Raw genomic sequence first — 16,946 nt, forward strand, 5'->3', positions numbered from 1 at the left:
AAACTTTGGAGGGTTTTAAAAGTACCCCACAATTCAAGTCTATTCTCTTAAACTTTGGAGGGTTTTAAAAGTACCCCACAATTAGTGGAAACAATTGCAGAATGTTCTCAAAACCAAATGAATACGCTGCACCATTCCCACGAACTCAGACGCGGTGAAGCATGGTGAAACGATACTCATCCTACACGTCGATCATTTTACCGCTAAGCAACGTAGTGACAAGCAATTTGAAAAAAAAACATTCGTGGTTGCGAATCCCTTGCATATGACGTATCGATTATTAACATAACAGATGGGAAACGTCAATGGCAGTACGGCGAGAGTTTTATTCTAAGAGATAGGAATGGTGGTTTAATTGGCGTTCTGGCCGAGGGTGAGAGGTGTATAGCTATTCACATACACGACTGATACCAAATGAACAATGCCCAAGGATCAAATTATTTACCAAAAGATCTTTTGGTCAAGAGACGGTCGCAAAGTATACATAATAAAAAATCTATCGGAATCTGTAGCGTGTGATCCTTTCCTCCATCGTGGATCAAACAACACGATTCGCTCAGCAACGTGAAAGTGGCCCGAACAGCGTATTTTCTAAAATGAGGATTTCCAGGAAACGAATAAAGAATATTTCGAATAAAGAAGCCAAAACACTCAAGCATACTTTAATTCTCTAATCCGTAATTCATTTATCCGTCACTTCAAGTAATATCTGAGCATGCGCAGATCATTCTCCCCGAGCAGGGATTCGAGCCCGAGTATCACTAGACTCGACCACGACACTAAGACCATGATGGACAGCACTAGCGCCAGGCTCTTGTACAACATCACCAAGTGCTGTTCATCCGCCTTCCTTCCAGCTGTAGCCTTCAATGAGTTTACTCTCTTGGTAGCTCTGAGGATTATTTGGTTGACGTGCTACGTATGTGATATTCAGCTGGTGATCAAAGAATACACTCAAATCCCGGAGGGAGTCTTGATAATGGGATTGCAGTGTGAGCATATGTAGGCGACATGACTTCATTGGGCGGCCTCAAACATGTCTCACCATTGTAGCTCATGCCCTTCTCAATACAGTAGTAGAACACAATTTCCTTGGGGTGTATTCTCCAGAAGGACGTGGGTTGACATGGCTCTTTCATTAAACCGGCAGGCAGCTCGGGTTAACGGGAGTGTGTATATTTCGACCAGCACTGGTGATCGGGGATCCTTGAGAGAAGCCAGTGTTGAGGTCTACCCAATCAGATCTCCACGTTTTCATCATACATCTCCTACTACTCAGGACTACCATTCCCCAAGAGCGATTATCATGGTAATGATCTAGAAATAGTGGTTTTTGATTTCGTAAATTGAGTTCCTTATTCATTTGATCAGTTGTTTTGATTTTATGCATATTTGTAGCGCCCTTTACAAACCCACCAGTCACATCTGCCGGAAACAAAAGGGGGTTTGATTTTGAAATCGAAATTCCAAGTACAGATGTATATAGTTGGATGATCACTTGAATGTAAGTTTTAATTCAAGTACCTAGTTGATAATTGAACATGATTTTACAACGAATATGCCATGATTTTCGAATCGCCGGGTCGTGTGATGTTATCAGGATTAAATCCCTGCCAAGACACTGTTTTGAAAACTGTTAAGACAAATATTACTTCATAGGTTAAGAAGTATGATATGAGCTTTCTCTACTAATGCATAGTAGCTTCATCAGGTAAATGAGTTAAAAGGTAGTACTGTGTAGGTTAACTAGATTTCAAAAGAAATCATGAGCTTTTGCTACTAGTTACGTAGCTTCATTGGGTAAGGAGTAGCTTCATCAGGTAAATGAGGAGGAGAAACAATAGTATTTATTAAGAGTGACTATGCACTACAGTGTTCCCCACAATAGGATTTAGAGGGGAGATCACTCCTTTCATTTTTACATCCACCTCTCTGAAAATCAACCACCCCTTATAATATCCGCTACCACTAGTATATAGCAACCAAAATTAAGCTAAAGTTTCTGTATGTTAAGGAGATTGGAAGCCTTGCTACTTCAGCAGCCACAATGCCATACACTTAACGCCAGGTTTACATGACTCGTCTACAACTATCAACTGCATTCAACTATGCATAGAGATGAACTCGGGTAAAGCGCGCATATATATGCATTGTACACATTTATTTCATTACATAATTATTTACACAATATCATATATGTATATACATTTAATGATTAAAATTTTTATCCATTATTTTGTGTGAAGAGGTCAACTTGAGTTGATAAAATGATGTGCGTTTATATCGTATGAAGTAAATCACAGAATTAACAGCGTTTATCTAACACTTAACGAATTTGGAAATAATTATCAGGAAAAGAAGACTAAAGTCTTATTTGGTTCTATACTCACTGGAACTTCATTAAAAACATCATCATATCATCAAACTAAAATTTATGCTTACAAAGCTCAGTAAGAACATATCGGACAAATTGTTTTCTCGATAATTAAAGAAAACATTTTTATCCTGGGTGGCTATAAAACCCAAAGCACCCGATGCAGGGAAACACTGACCAGCCTAAGCTCATTTTGGTTACATACCCAATCTAACAACTAAAGCCCAGTCCAAGACCATTTTAGTTGATGCCGATGGGCCCTTGGGGGATTCAAATATATACGAAAGATCAAGGTAATTGATCAAATCGTCTTAAAATTTCCCTCAAAAAGAAGAGCTTGTCACGTCCCAAAAGGGCAATTTAATACCTAACAAAGGGCCATGGGTCTAGTAGGATCTACTCTGCTCATTAAGAATCGATTTGTTCTTAGATTGTGAAGATAAAGATGATGGTATACTGTAAAGATCTTGGTGCACTGGGTAGTATCAAAGCATGTTCAACTTTGAAGATATACATGGCAATGGGTTTTGCGCATGACTCACTAGCACATAACAGAACAATCAATAATATTTTCTTATGTGTGTCCTTAATGATGGTGTCACTGGGAAAAACCTTTGGTGTCCAACATTGAACTTGGATACTAAAGGGCTTTGCCAGTGATGTCATTATCAAGAAACAAGGTCAAGCACCCATAAGTAGAATGGAGAAAAATTCATTGAAATTTTGCACATTTTCTTCCAGTACTTCCAAACGGCTTAGAGCTGATGAACCAAACAAAACTTATGTTGACAAAATAAATAGGGGCGCTCAAAAATGTTGTTGCACTTTTGCAAGTCTCACAAGTCCCCCTGATTTAGTTGATAAGATGAAGAAAAAGAGCAACGATTGATTTATAGTAATCAGTACAAGTCGCGATTACACAACACAATTATGATTATCTATGCGTCTACATGCAGAGTATTTCTACGGTATTGGCAATCATGAAATGATGTATCTATCAACAAGGTACCGGCAGCACACAACAGGTGACAATACACTCTGGGCGAAGTTTCATTTATAGTGGACTCTTAGCGAACAAAGTGAAACCGAATGTCTGTAAGTCCGAACAATCATTCGTAAATATTGAGCCGGTCACTGTAGTTTGGACCTTGTTTCAAGATGGCCCATGGTGTGAAATGCGTTAAGACTGAACTACAATGGGTTGATTATCAGCTCCAACCTCTAGTCGACTAACTGTGAAAACAGAAGTATGCAAGGGTGTTGTAGCCCGGCAGTTAAATGGTCGCCATGTAGGCAAGGGGTCGGTAGTTTGAATCTCGGATCTTAAAGGAAGTGAATACTGAATGAAATTTGAACTGGATTTTTAGCCCCCCAAATCAAAGTCATTGAATATAAGATGTAAGATGACTCTCACTCAATGTATGGTATAGATTTCACTGAAAATTGATTTATATGAACTTACTTATCAGAAAATTCTAATTGATACCCAAAAGTGCAAGAGATAATTTAAAAATTCGAAACGGGCATACCCCCATAGTATTTCACTAATGTTTGACAGCTAATGCCATTTTTCAAAAGGGATACAAACTATTTATTAATAACATCAATATAATGCGATGCCTTTTACTACAGTAAAGTCTGGTGCGGAGTAGATGCACAGAAAGGGTTAATTGAAATAGAGACGAAATTGAAGCGCAGTAACCGAGTAACTAGCAAAACCTCACCTCCCACAGGAACAGTGCCGGTACCTCATTTAAACAAGTTCACTGTACAATTCTACATTGCAGTACCATGAGACAGCTTGTAGCCTAGTTTAAAATTTACACATACAAAAAAGACAACAAAATACAATTTCTTGATCAATTATTGCATATACTGGATAAAAGCGGGGTCAGATTGACGAAAGCAAAAATCTTTTGCATTTTTTTCACATCCTTACAATAAGCTTTTCACCAGGATTTTTCACAATCTTTTTTTTATACAAACATTTTCCAATTGCTCGCATATTTTCATATCTCGATACAATAACATAAGGGGTTACTGATCACAATCTGAACAGATAATCTTTAACACAACTTGTGCATAAATTCTGAGCTCTGTTGGATATGCAATAATGAGACAGGGATAGAAATATTCTGACGAGACACTTTTCTCAAAATATTTCTTACATTTCTTCTTACATTTCAAGATTTTTCAAATCACTTTTCAAAATTTGTCATGAATTTTCGCATTTTTCGCGGCAATCTGACCCCTACACATTTAATTACATGGTTTATTCATGACTCTAAAATCATGACTCTAAAACCACAAGTTTTCGAGTCCATGGATTTAAGATTTAAAATGATTTTGATGATCACTTTTCAACGGTAAAAATGCCTCCTCCTCGAGGAGGTCTATTTCTTCGTCGGTGTCTTGAGGCGCGTCATTTTTGTCGTTGCTCCAGATCTTGACAATGTTCTGTTGTTCTTCGATAGAAATACCGAAGCCTCCACTTGCGTATCCGGAGCCGATGACAGCACCACCAGACGACGGCGACTCGTCGATGATAACGTCACTGCCAGCAGATGGCGTTGATGTTCGTTTGTCCGTTGTCATTGTTTTCTTATCCGGCCGATGATTAAATCTGCTTTGGTCGATTTTTCCATTTTTCCGTTCGTAAAGTTTCCCTACAGAAATACAACAAAAACATGCTACATTTCATTCTTCATTTAACGATTTGAAAAAGCTAGATCATTATTTCATTGACTACAAGCCACAAACAAATTAGGGTTAGTCCAATTTCCTAGAGGTGGGCCCAATGTTGCCCCAAGGTGCATGCGCCGATCTGCTAGACTTCTGAGTAAATCACCACCAAAAAATGAGTGATTCGAATAGGAGAGCTTTGCAGGTACTCTAACCACCTAAGGCCACAATTCAACTTTGCTACTATACATAGCCTAACAAATCATAACGCATAATCATACCCTAACTCTTACTCTTTGGACCCTAAATCCGGTTGAAAAAGCCACCATTTTGATTTGTTAAATGAGCCCTGACTTCTCAGACCCACATCTAGGAAATAGGAATATAGCCATAAATTATCTGAAAACCAGATTATGTTTGGCTACCGATACTTCTGTTTGGGAACAACAACTTCTGGTCGACACTAGACTACTAAAATAGATTAGACAAAAAAAATATTGGGATAAAAACATTTGCAATTCAAAAGCCAAGGGGCGTTATCTTAGAGGTGATTTCATTGCTCCAGACCACTGCTCAGAAAGCAGGCTTTAGTGTGACTTTTTTACACGCAGTCACAAGTGATTGACATTCTGACTATCAATAACACACAGAAGAAAACAACAACAAACTAGGGGACACCATGCCCACTTGGGAAGTGGTTCCAAATGCTCAACAATCTAACAATTTCAATATTCAACACCCCCTGGTGACCATATACAGAATCCAATGACCTTGAAACTCACCACAATCATAGAACATGTCAGCAGCTACGATTTTGTAATTGATTGTGATAACAAAATATGCCTCGTTACCACTTTAATATGGAAATACTAACTTATTCTACTATTCAACGCACCGTGGTGACCATATAGAATAACTAATGGCCTTAAAACTTGCCACAATCATAGATGATGTCATGAGCTACAACTTTGCAATTGATTGAACTTTGCAAAATATGCATTCATACGAATATAATATAGAAATACTAAGATATTGCATTATTCAACGCCCCCTGGTGGCCATATACAAAAACCAATGAACTTGAAACTCACTACAATCATAGAACACGTTATGTGCTACAACTTTCTAAATGATTGTGGTAACAAAGTACGCTTAGGTATCAATATAATGTGGAAAAACTTTTTCCCACTTACGAATGAGTACTGCTGACACCAAGATGGCCGCCAATTGCGTCATAATTGGCAGATGAAAAATTACAATTTATGGAACTAAAATTTGTATTTCCAAGTAGTACTTACCCTTTCCTATGGTTTTTGCCAATATTTTCTAAATTTGGATTGATCGCCAATGGTTTTTCTATACGACCCGGCCCTGCGGTATTGCATTTAGCCACCGGTGAAATCCGCTATCTTTTTACGTCATAGCAGACCAAAAAAAAAACAGCTATGCGGGGCAGGTGGGCGGGATTCCCACCATAGGAAAGGGTAAGTACTACTCGGAAATACAAATTTTAGTTCCAAAAATTGTAATATTTCCGTCGAGTACTGTACCCTTTCCTATGGTTTTTGCTAGACTAGCCTAGCACAAGGATGGTGGGAAAGGTAGATAGAAAAACCACCGCTCAAACGCAAGGTAAGAGAGCACTTACCCAAGCACGGAATGGAGCACTGTAGCACAGGGAAGACCGGTTGGCCACAGTGAGTCCATCCAGCTCAGGGGCCCCCCCAGAATTTTGCGAAATTAATACTTGCAGATATGAGCCCAAACTATGTACAAGGATACACCCCCGTGATCCTGATAATGCAACATAAATATTCTACACTAAAGGGTCCGATCGGAAAGAACGGACACCTTGAGCCATGACAACAGGGCCAAGTGAAGCTAATGAGCCTAACTGGCCTGAAACATCCCGTAAATAAAATGACGTGAATGTCGATGGAGAATTCCAAAAGGCGGCCCGACAGACTTCCTCCAACGGAGCACCCGAAAAGGCTGCGCAGGAAGTAGCCATAGACCTCGCTTGATGAGAAACCACTCCCTCCGAGGAAAGATTCTCCTTCAATAAAATGTCCTTGATCAGTGAAGAGACCCATCGGGCCACTGTGTCCCCCGAAATATCACCCTTTAGGTGATCCAGCAGCGGAATAAATAACCGCTCCCGTGAACCCCTCCGTGAAGCAGAGCGATCTAAATAGAAACACAATGCCCGCACAGGACATAAAGTCCTGTCCGGGATGCCCGGTTCCACTCAATGTTTTAGGGCTTCAATTCGCCATTGACGCCCAACCGAGCCTGGTCGTTGGTTCTTTGCCAAAAATTCCAAAGCAGGCCGCAGCGAAACAAATTCCTTCGCTGGCCCAAAGACAATATGACCTTGTCGGACTGAAAGCGCATGAATCTCAGAGCGACGGGCCGAGCAAGCCAAGAATAGCAAAAATACAGTCTTTTTTGACAAGTTTGCAAATGACGCTGCCGAAAGAGGTTCAAATGGAGCCTCCATTAACTTCTTCAAAATTACAGACAGATCCCATGGTGGAACTGTCCTTGGTACCCGATGCCGGGAAATAGAAAACCCTGCAACCAGCTGGGATATCCGATGATCCCCTGCTACATTTGGCCATCCAGAAGCACGCAATGTATGAGAAATCGCGGAGCGGTAACCTTTAATAGTTATGACCTGCAAACCTTTTACTACAAATAGGTGCAGTAAAAAATCTGCCAATTGAGCTACAGAGGGTGAGCATGGATCAATTTCCCCTGCAGCACACCAATCCGCAAAATGACTCCATTTGGCATCGTAAATGGTACTTGTTGATGGCCGCTTAGATCCTGCGATAAAGGAGGCAGCCTGTTCTGAAAAGCCTGAAGCTGACAAGGATCGCTGGACAATGGCCAGGCGAGCAGATTTAACCACTAGCTGTTTGGATGATGCCGAAAGTTCCCCTGAGACAGAAGCGATGGGAAATTCGGAAGAATCCTGGGGTTGTCGCACAGTAGGTTGAGAAGTGGTAGGAACCATTTCTGAGCCGGCCAACATGGTGCTACCAGAACTATGTTGCAATTGACTGATCTCTCTATTTGATCCAGTAAGCGCGGCAGGACTGGTGTGGGCGGGAACGCATACGCATGCATCCCCGACCAGTCCAGAGAGAAGGCATCGACCCCCCACGCTTCCGCGTCTGGAAACAGGGACACTAACAGAGGACACCTCCGATTGAACCGGGTGGCAAACAGATCCAGCAGCGGATTGCCAAACATGCCCCGAACCCGATCGGCTACTTCTTGTTGGAGAACCCATTCTGTCGCAATAGCCTGACCTCGACGAGACAGAGCATCGGCCATCACGTTCCTTTTCCCTGCTAAATGTGCCACAGTCAGGGACACGCCCTTTGTCTGGCACCAGAATTTTGGCCGACAGACCTGTGAGGGTTTCTGAGTGAGTGCCCCCTTGGTTCTGAAGGTAAGCCCTCACTGTTGAATTGTCTGTGGCTAACCAAACGTGGTGGCCCTCCACTCTCCTGTGAAAGAACTTCAGGGCCTTTCACATGGCCAGCATTTCTAGGAAATTTATGTGGTTGGTGGCCTCGTAGCGAGACCATCTCCCGGCTTTGACTCGGTTCTCCAGATGTGCCCCCCATCCTTGGTGACTGGCATCCGTGAATACACGAACTGGAGCCTCTAACGGGGCTAGTGACACCCCGAGCCGAAGATTCGTAGTTGCCGCCCACAACTGAAGATCCGGACTTAGATCGGTTGGAGGTACGGGAATCTAGGTCTCCCAGTTGCCCTTCAACTGAGACCAGAAGACCTTCCAATATTGTTGCAAGCGCCTGCTTCTGAGGCAGCCTAAGGGCACCACCAGACCCATGGAGCTGATGGAGCCTAGAAGCCGTGACCAGTAACGAGCTGTTTTGGGGTTGTTGACACTCCCGCTACAGCTTCTTGAAGTTTGGCTACTCGAACCATAGACGGAAAGACTTTGCCGATTCGGAGATCGAAGTCCATTCCGAGATAAGTGAACTGTTGGGCCGGCGTCAACTGAGATTTTTCCCTGTTTACGCGGAACCCGCGACTATTAACCAGTCGTCGAGGTAAACAGTCGAACACCCCTTGACTGAAGTACCTTCTGAACTGACTTGACCAACTTGGTGAAAACCCACGGGGCCGTACTGAGGCCAAATGGAAGAGACCTGAATTGGAACTGGCGGCCTTTCCACTTTATCCTGAGAAATCGCCGAGATTTTGGGTGAATTGGAACCTGAAAGTAAGCATCTTTCAGGTCCAATGAAGCCGCCCATTGACCCGGACGGAGCCCTTGAATCACGTCCTTGGGCTTGGTCATCTGGAACCTTGGAATGTCTAGGTGCCGATTGAGGGATGACAGATCTATCACTGTCCGTTGACCCCCTGTGGCCTTTGGTACCATGAATATTCGAGAAAACCAGCCGGGAGAAGTTTCGTTGCAAACTGGTTCTATCGCTCCCTTCTCGGCCAATTCCTTGAGAGCCGGAGAGATTAAGGCCTCCTGACCTGGTTTTGGCCGCATGTCGGGAGGTGACCTCATCAGGCGCGGTCGCCTTAGGAAACGGAGACGGAAGCCACGAGAGACGACCCGGGAGGGCCAACCGTCTCCAAAAAGGTCGGACCAGTGGGTCGCTGCCTGCTGCAGACAACCTCCCACTGGTCCCAAGAATTCATTTCGAGTTTTTCCGAACGGAAGAGCCCCTTTTTGGAGCCTTCCCCTTGCCTCGATACGAACCAGAACTGTTACGACCGGACGAGGCTTGACACGATTGTTGAAGTTGCGCGCTAGTTCTCCAACCGGCATCCGAAGCCGCCTGAGAAAGCGCTGAAGTTTGAGATGGTCCTGTTTGCGTCCGTGCCGAACCTTGCGCCGCCGGCGTCGGACCAGAACGCTTTTTCCACGGAGTTCGGGGGTTGGACTTGGCCTGAACCTCCCGAATCTTCCTCAGCTCTGCGGAAACCGGAGCGCACCAACCGGAGAAGAGACGTGAAGACGTCCCCAATGGGGCTCTCAGCAAAGCATTGTACACCATATCCGGTAGACGAGCTTTGGAACTGGAGTCCATCACTGACTGACGGGAGGCTAACACAAGATTAGCCCGACCCCGAACCGACAACGGAATTACATGCGAAACAGACGAAGCCAAAGATTGGATAATCCGGTCCATTCCCTCCAGTTTTAGGGCAACTGACTCTGGGTCGGAGCCCACATGAACAGGGGCGTGAGTTTCGCGAAGCTCACCCGTCAACACCTTAAGTGCCATATCTTGAAACGAACCAACCCTGGTAAGATTGTCCAGGATTGACGTCATGGCCACCAAACCGGACTTAGGCAAACGCATACCCGACTGTGCTGTAACAGTATCTGGGCTGATCAAAGTATAATCAGCATCCAGGCAGTTATGACTGTGATCAATTTCCCAGATTTCATACCCCGTTCTGGAGGGGGAAATGAAAATGTTCCAGGCCGACATTCACCCCATAATTGCGTATCCAATCGAGCCCATTCTCTCGAAACCGCTGACGATTCCCGTAAAACGTTAAGATCGGAGTCCGGAGGGCGATAAGCTTCCATTGACTCACCGACCAGAGGAGCTGCTGTGGGCTTAGCGCGAGTTGCCCTGTGCTTGACAAAGAACTCACTTATCATCGCTCTAAATGGCATGTCCCCCGCTGGTTGGATAAAACTGAACGGGACGGAGATATATTGCGAGCCAGGGAAGCCCCCATCGTCTGGGGCAACCCACAATTGCTCGCGACAGGAACGACCCCAGAAGGAATTGCCGCTTCTGGGACCGGATCCTCATTGAAATCGGACCCTACCGCAGCATCCAGGAATTCAGAGTCAGAATTCCGAAGAACTGAGTGGGCTGGCGAACTTCTAACCGGACAATCAGGAATAGGCTTACCTGTTGTAGAGGTTGCAGCGACTTGTTGCGACGAAGATAACAAGTTTAAAATTTTCTCTTCAAACACATGGAAATCCTTCAGGTATTTTCAGGTATTTTCCAGTATCCCGACGATCATGCCGACTTCGGTGACGGTCCCTCGAACGGGATCGAGACCTACTAGAAGAATCGCCTTCATCGCTAACCGACGTCAACGAACGATGAGAAGTCCGACGGCGAAACTTCCGACAATAACGATCGTAGTCCCTCTCGCGATCAAACCTTGATCTGCGAGGAGATCTTGCTCGTTTATTACGCTCACGGCGTCTAAATCTAGTGAAGAGCAAGCTCTATCCCCGGAGCGACCATCAGAATCAGACGATGATGAACGTACCGGATGTTTTGAACCGGACGTCTAGACCGGACCGGTGCCCGAACCGGACCGATGCCCGACCCGGACCGGACTGGTACCGACCGAACCGGTGCGGGCCGTTCGCGACTACCGCGGCGTGCGCTCGATTCCGAACATGTAGTCTGAACCGGCCGAACCGGTGAACGACCAGAGACCGGTGAATGACCGGAGACCGGTGCCGGTGAACCAGCGTTCCTCCCCAGTGAACGGAGTTGGGAAGCCGATCGTACCTGAACGACCGGCGACCGCTCCGCTTTACGATGAGAAACAGTATTAGAAACGTCCGTTGGCACGTCGGCCGAAACCGACGAATCCCTGCTAACTCGACGACGATCTCTTAGTTTAAGAGCCTTATCGGCCCGAAGCCAAAGGTCCTCGGACCACACCTCGCAAATCTTGCAAGGATTGCTCCTTGCACATATTTGACCGGATTTGCGCCTGCACGACGCACACGAATCGTGGTTGTCCCAGGCGCCAAACAAATGCCCGCATCCCTCCCCGCCACGATGTTGACCCTTAGGCAGGAGGGGGTGGCATAATTATCCTGTTACAAATCAAAACAATTCAATTCAATCAAATTATATTTGTAAATAAAATTCTTACAGAAAAATAGAAACCAGGGATAACCCCCAAACCGAACGGACTCACCGTTATGAGAGTGAAAACTCCCTAATATCCTAATTCCCAGATTTTTACGGCGAAAAAATCCAACGCGTTCTACTGTGAGAACGCCGAGAAAAAAGATGGCGGATTTCGCCGGTGGCTAAATGCAATACCGCAGGGCCGGGTCGTATAGAAAAACCATTGGCGATCAATCCAAATTTAGAAAATATTGGCAAAAACCATAGGAAAGGGTACAGCACTCGACGGAAATATACCTGTCTCAGGTATAAAACATCCCTTTCCAAAGAATACCCATCACAAATTGCAGTGAGAAATGATAAACCAGTAGGAAGCTACAGGAATCAGAATTTGGGCCAAAATTAACATTTTTGGGCACTAAAAAGGTCATAGGACGGCCATCTTGAGTCCGATCGATCCAATTTTTGTTATGCTGATGGGCCCTGGGGGAATTCACATATATCCGAAAGATCAAGGTAATTGATCAAAGCGTCTTCAAAATTTCCCTCAAAAAGTTCAAAAATGTGTAAAAAGTGCTGATTTTGGCGAACAACAATGGCTGCCAGTCGGCCATCTTGAATCTGACAGGGCCAGTTTTTGGGCTGAAGATGTGTCTAGGGTAGATACATGTGTAACCCAAATATCAAGACATTACCTTGAAGCGTCTTCAAAACTTCCCAAAATAACTGGATTCCGTCTACGTACGGACGAACGGACGGACGGACGACGAAGGACGAAAAGTGAACGTAATAGCCCGCTGGGACTTAAGTCCCAAGTGGGCTAAAAACAGGTAAAAATGTAATTCTAGTCTAGAAAACTGGCACTCGAACTAAAACAACCACGCATTGTTTTGTTTCTACGTAAGTCGACTAACTGAGTAGGCATTTACTATTTCAAACCAATACTGAAAGCCTAGTGCAAAAAGCAATATTGTCCTGAAACATGAAACAGATATCATGTTTAAGCGTTTTTATGATTCGGTTCGCATAGCCAAACAAGAACCACGGATAAAAACCTGTGAAGAGAAAAACCCAGTGAAGAGAACTGAAGTAATTATATCGCACAATCTCAAAATGGTAGTGATTTTTATCAGTCATATGATCGGTTAGTTTAGCTGTCACTTACTGATTGCGGGATGTTGGCGTTTGTTGTTTAGCTACTCTTGCACATTGTATTCAAACCAATAGTTTCATGTCCCACAAAACAGAACCGACTGTTTTCTTGTAACAAAGCAATGCAGTCATGAAACATATCAGAAAAACACTTCTATTTTATGTTTTTGTCTTGATGTGGCAGTTTAAGTAAAGCGTGTTTCATGTTTCATAGCACACGGTATTGAAACAAGCCAAAAGAGCATTTCTGTTTCATTTTTTTTGTGTTCATGTCTAGCTTCATTCGCGCAAGGCTTATAATGATGATAAGCGTGAATACATTATTTTCATGGAACAATGAGACTTTTCAACACTAATAGGAATTCAGATTTAGATATTGACTTTTTCGTGAAACAAAACAAACCGGAAAAGTAAAATTAAAAGGCACAACAAATGACAACAGAAAACACACATCAAAAAAAGATGAGGCAAAATAGACCTCCGCAGAAAATATGGCTGTCTCTGTATCTTCCAGTGACATCATTGCCTGCATAGGCTTCAATTAGTGTCTACTGCAGCGGCTAGTGTCTAAATCAAATGATGTCTTAAGAGGAATCAACAGCCGCGATCACACGGAGGCGATTTGGCCCGGGTTTGCCCTGGATCTGACCAAAGTTATATCAAATTTGGCCTGTGCCTAATTACAGGGGTGGATTAAGGGGTGGTCTCAGGTGCCTTGCCTTCTTAAAGAAGTTTCCATGAAAATTAACACTTATCTATAAAATTGCATATTTTCGTATGTATATCTTTTAGATACTGTTAAAATCAATCCCGGCATATTTTGCCCTGGCCAAAATGCTTGTGTGATTGCGGCCTAACACGCTTGCTGCCAGCTACAAATGTATACTTCCGGTTGTATCACTAGTGCCACAACAAATATATTTGCAGCTGATTCTTCACTGATACATATTTGCACACTCGCACACGGGAATGATACAGTTCCTGATTGGCTGGCAAAGTGAACAACATCAGCTTTGTTCTCAATGCTCATTGGTCAATTTCGAGCAAAGACTGACGTCGAACAGCTCCAGTGCCAACTTACGAGTATATTTTTGCGGCAATTGGCGGTGGCTCCATATTATCAAGCTGGCAGCGAATGTGTTAGAACTATGTACAGAGACTAAACATTGGTTCTCGACTGGGTCTACAGCAAAGCGTTGATGATCAGCGTACTTTGATTTGATAAATATAGCGCTACAGCTTGCTGTTAGTTTATTCAAGAGAAGAAAGAGATTTTGGCGTGAGTTTGGACGCTACCTCCTCCCGTAGGTGACTTTATATCCGATTCCTCGTTTTCGATACCATTTATGACCTAGATAAGAACGTAAATATATTCATCAACAATTAAGATAATGTCAAACAGAATGGATTCAGCGAAAAGAACTTAAGCTTTTCCGTTCTGACCAAATTATACCAACCGTAAAGTGTTGGAGATATTTTTAAAATTCTATAAAAATTTTACCAGGGTTTCCGTGATGGTAAAGGAAAAATGTTTGTTAGTCATCATCGGGGAAAACATTATACAAGCCTGTATCTACGTATTGCCAAGACGAACACCGTAGAAGTGAAGCCCAAAGTTTTGAGGATTTATAAAGTCACTGGATTCACTGTCTATTAGCTCTAAATCAACGTCTCCTAACTCATCAATAGCAAAGATTTATAATAAAACTTGATCTGTGTTCATGATTTTATCTTATTTATTTCGAAAAAATGACGAATTTTGACTCAAAATTGCTCAAAAACAATGAATTGCAACTATCAAAGTTTTTTCGGCGCATAATCGACAGAAACGCCATCTACCGACTAGTGAAGTGCTATGATGAAAACATTTAGCTGAAACGATGATAATCTACAAATTTCGCAGCGCACGCAAGGGCTCGACCAACGGTCGAGCCTGAACGTAAAGCCAATGTTTTTCCGTCTTGACCTACGGTCGAGCATGAACTTAAAAGGGTTAATGTCAGAGGAATAAGGAAATATTGATTATTGAAATTTCTTTTATCAAATTTTTGTATCGCACATTATTGATGTCATACCACACATTATAAAGAAATGTACGTAAGTGATCTCACTCCTGGGAATAGATTGATATCACTTTATTCAATGCCGTTATGTTGAAGATACTGCCTATTAATTGAGAACACTGGAGCATTTAATTCTTCCAATACTTCCAGATTTTAGATCGCATTTACAACAAAATATACAAGCTCGGCCAAGCCGGAAAGAAAAATAAACGATTTAAAACACCTACCATCGCGGCCTCTAGTGCGCACTGTACATTCACGGGCCCCTTTACACCGCTGCAGTTTATGTAACATTTCTGCCATCTGATGGATGATTCCGTAATCAAGATCTAGTATGGCATTTCGCAACTGAAAAATTAATGGCTAATTAATCACGTGTAGATTAAACAAGAAAAATTAATTAATTCAGGCTTTTCAGGGCACAAAGAATCTCTGTAATTAAACGTGCACCAAATCTGATGCAGCCCTGTAAATCATATCTAATTTTCTCTCAGCACCGCCAGATAATTTTCTAGTTGAATTGGAAAAAAAAAATGTAATCATAGGTGGCGATGATAAAAAAATGAATATAGCTAGAATATACGAAGCAGCAATAACAGATTTTCTGCAATAATTACTCCATTACTTGGAAGCAATAAATCGTTATTGAATTGATTAGTCCAAATCGTAGCCTGGTCCTATTGTGGAATGACATTGGTGCTGTCATAACTGCAAGACAGTGCTTTTATAAAGTTGATGCGTCGAAATACAGAATTACAGAGTATTTTTTAGCTGATCTTGCGGATAAGCTTTTTGATATTAGGGTTCTCTGTCAAATGGTTGGAAAACAAGAATAATGGTCGAAATACCATTGCCCAACGGGAGACTAAGAACATAGCATTGTCTGTTCTAGTGCAGACTAATTAGAAACCGAAAGTGCTGGAGATAATTTGAACATTCAATGAGTTTCCACCCCGTTGAATAAAGGACATACCGACTTAGTGCATCTGCACCGCTGCACGGTGTATCATAAGTTATAAAAATTTCACTACCCGGTTTGTTTGACAGGTGCGACCATCTTTCAATAGAGATCAATACTAGTTACTTATACAGACGGACGCAGGGCGCCAAAGTCGCCCGGAGGACGTCCTTTGGTAAACACGTATATGTGGTTACTATGAAGTGTCTTTTTAACCGAATCTGACTTACTGACAAAGTCAGAAAACAAGGTGCCCATGGGCACTTTTAGATTCAGCGCAGAAGTTAGTGAATTGAAGGAGTTACTCATATTCACCATACTAGACCATACATTGAGTAAATACTGCAAACTACGCCGCGCATCGACATGCAATTTTCAGCACAGTAAATGAAAAATCATAGTCAATTTTATTTCTTCTTTTGTAGTTTTCTCATTGAAGAATTTTATATGTTGTATCATTGATGTATAAAAAGCCTACTTGTAAATTCGACAATGTTGTACAATTCCGCTCGTGTTGTTTACGTAAGTAGATCATGATGACGTCACACTACATCGCTAAAAATCCCCAAAAACGGCATAAAATTGTCAATATACCCAATTTAGGCTTCATCAATATCCTTCAAAAGCAGTTGCCACTTAGCTGCCATTATAACAGCCAACTCAATGCAGACCTTAGCCCGTGAATCATTTCACACTCGGAGGAGATAGCGGTCAACACGAATTCAATACTCCGTTTTATACTAATAGATTCAGCTGCGCTGAATCTAAAGATGACGTCACTTGATGTCCGGTGTGAAGTTCAAGGGGAAATC

General features: G+C 42.8%; 1 protein-coding gene across 11 annotated transcripts in view; it reads right to left on the reverse strand.

Annotated features, from left to right (window-relative positions):
- Nucleotides 1-2,008: 2,008 nt before the first annotated feature.
- The window catches only part of LOC141909598 (extracellular sulfatase Sulf-2-like), a 60,142-nt gene continuing 45,204 nt past the window's right edge, over nt 2,009-16,946 (reverse strand). For 9 of the 11 annotated variants that reach the window (XM_074800089.1, XM_074800087.1, XM_074800086.1 and 6 more), the window contains 2 exons: nt 15,404-15,524; nt 2,009-5,040 (listed from right to left, as the gene is read on the reverse strand). In XM_074800089.1, the coding sequence (XP_074656190.1) occupies nt 4,703-5,040; nt 15,404-15,524 (459 nt within the window). In that variant the 3' untranslated portion in view covers nt 2,009-4,702. Of the gene's footprint in view, nt 5,041-14,325; nt 14,465-15,403; nt 15,525-16,946 lie in introns of all 11 variants that reach the window. The other 2 variants (XM_074800094.1, XR_012619761.1) reach the window with 2 other exon arrangements.

This window comes from Tubulanus polymorphus, chromosome 8, assembly GCF_964204645.1.
Source record: "Tubulanus polymorphus chromosome 8, tnTubPoly1.2, whole genome shotgun sequence".
Lineage (NCBI taxonomy): Eukaryota > Metazoa > Nemertea > Palaeonemertea > Tubulaniformes > Tubulanidae > Tubulanus > Tubulanus polymorphus.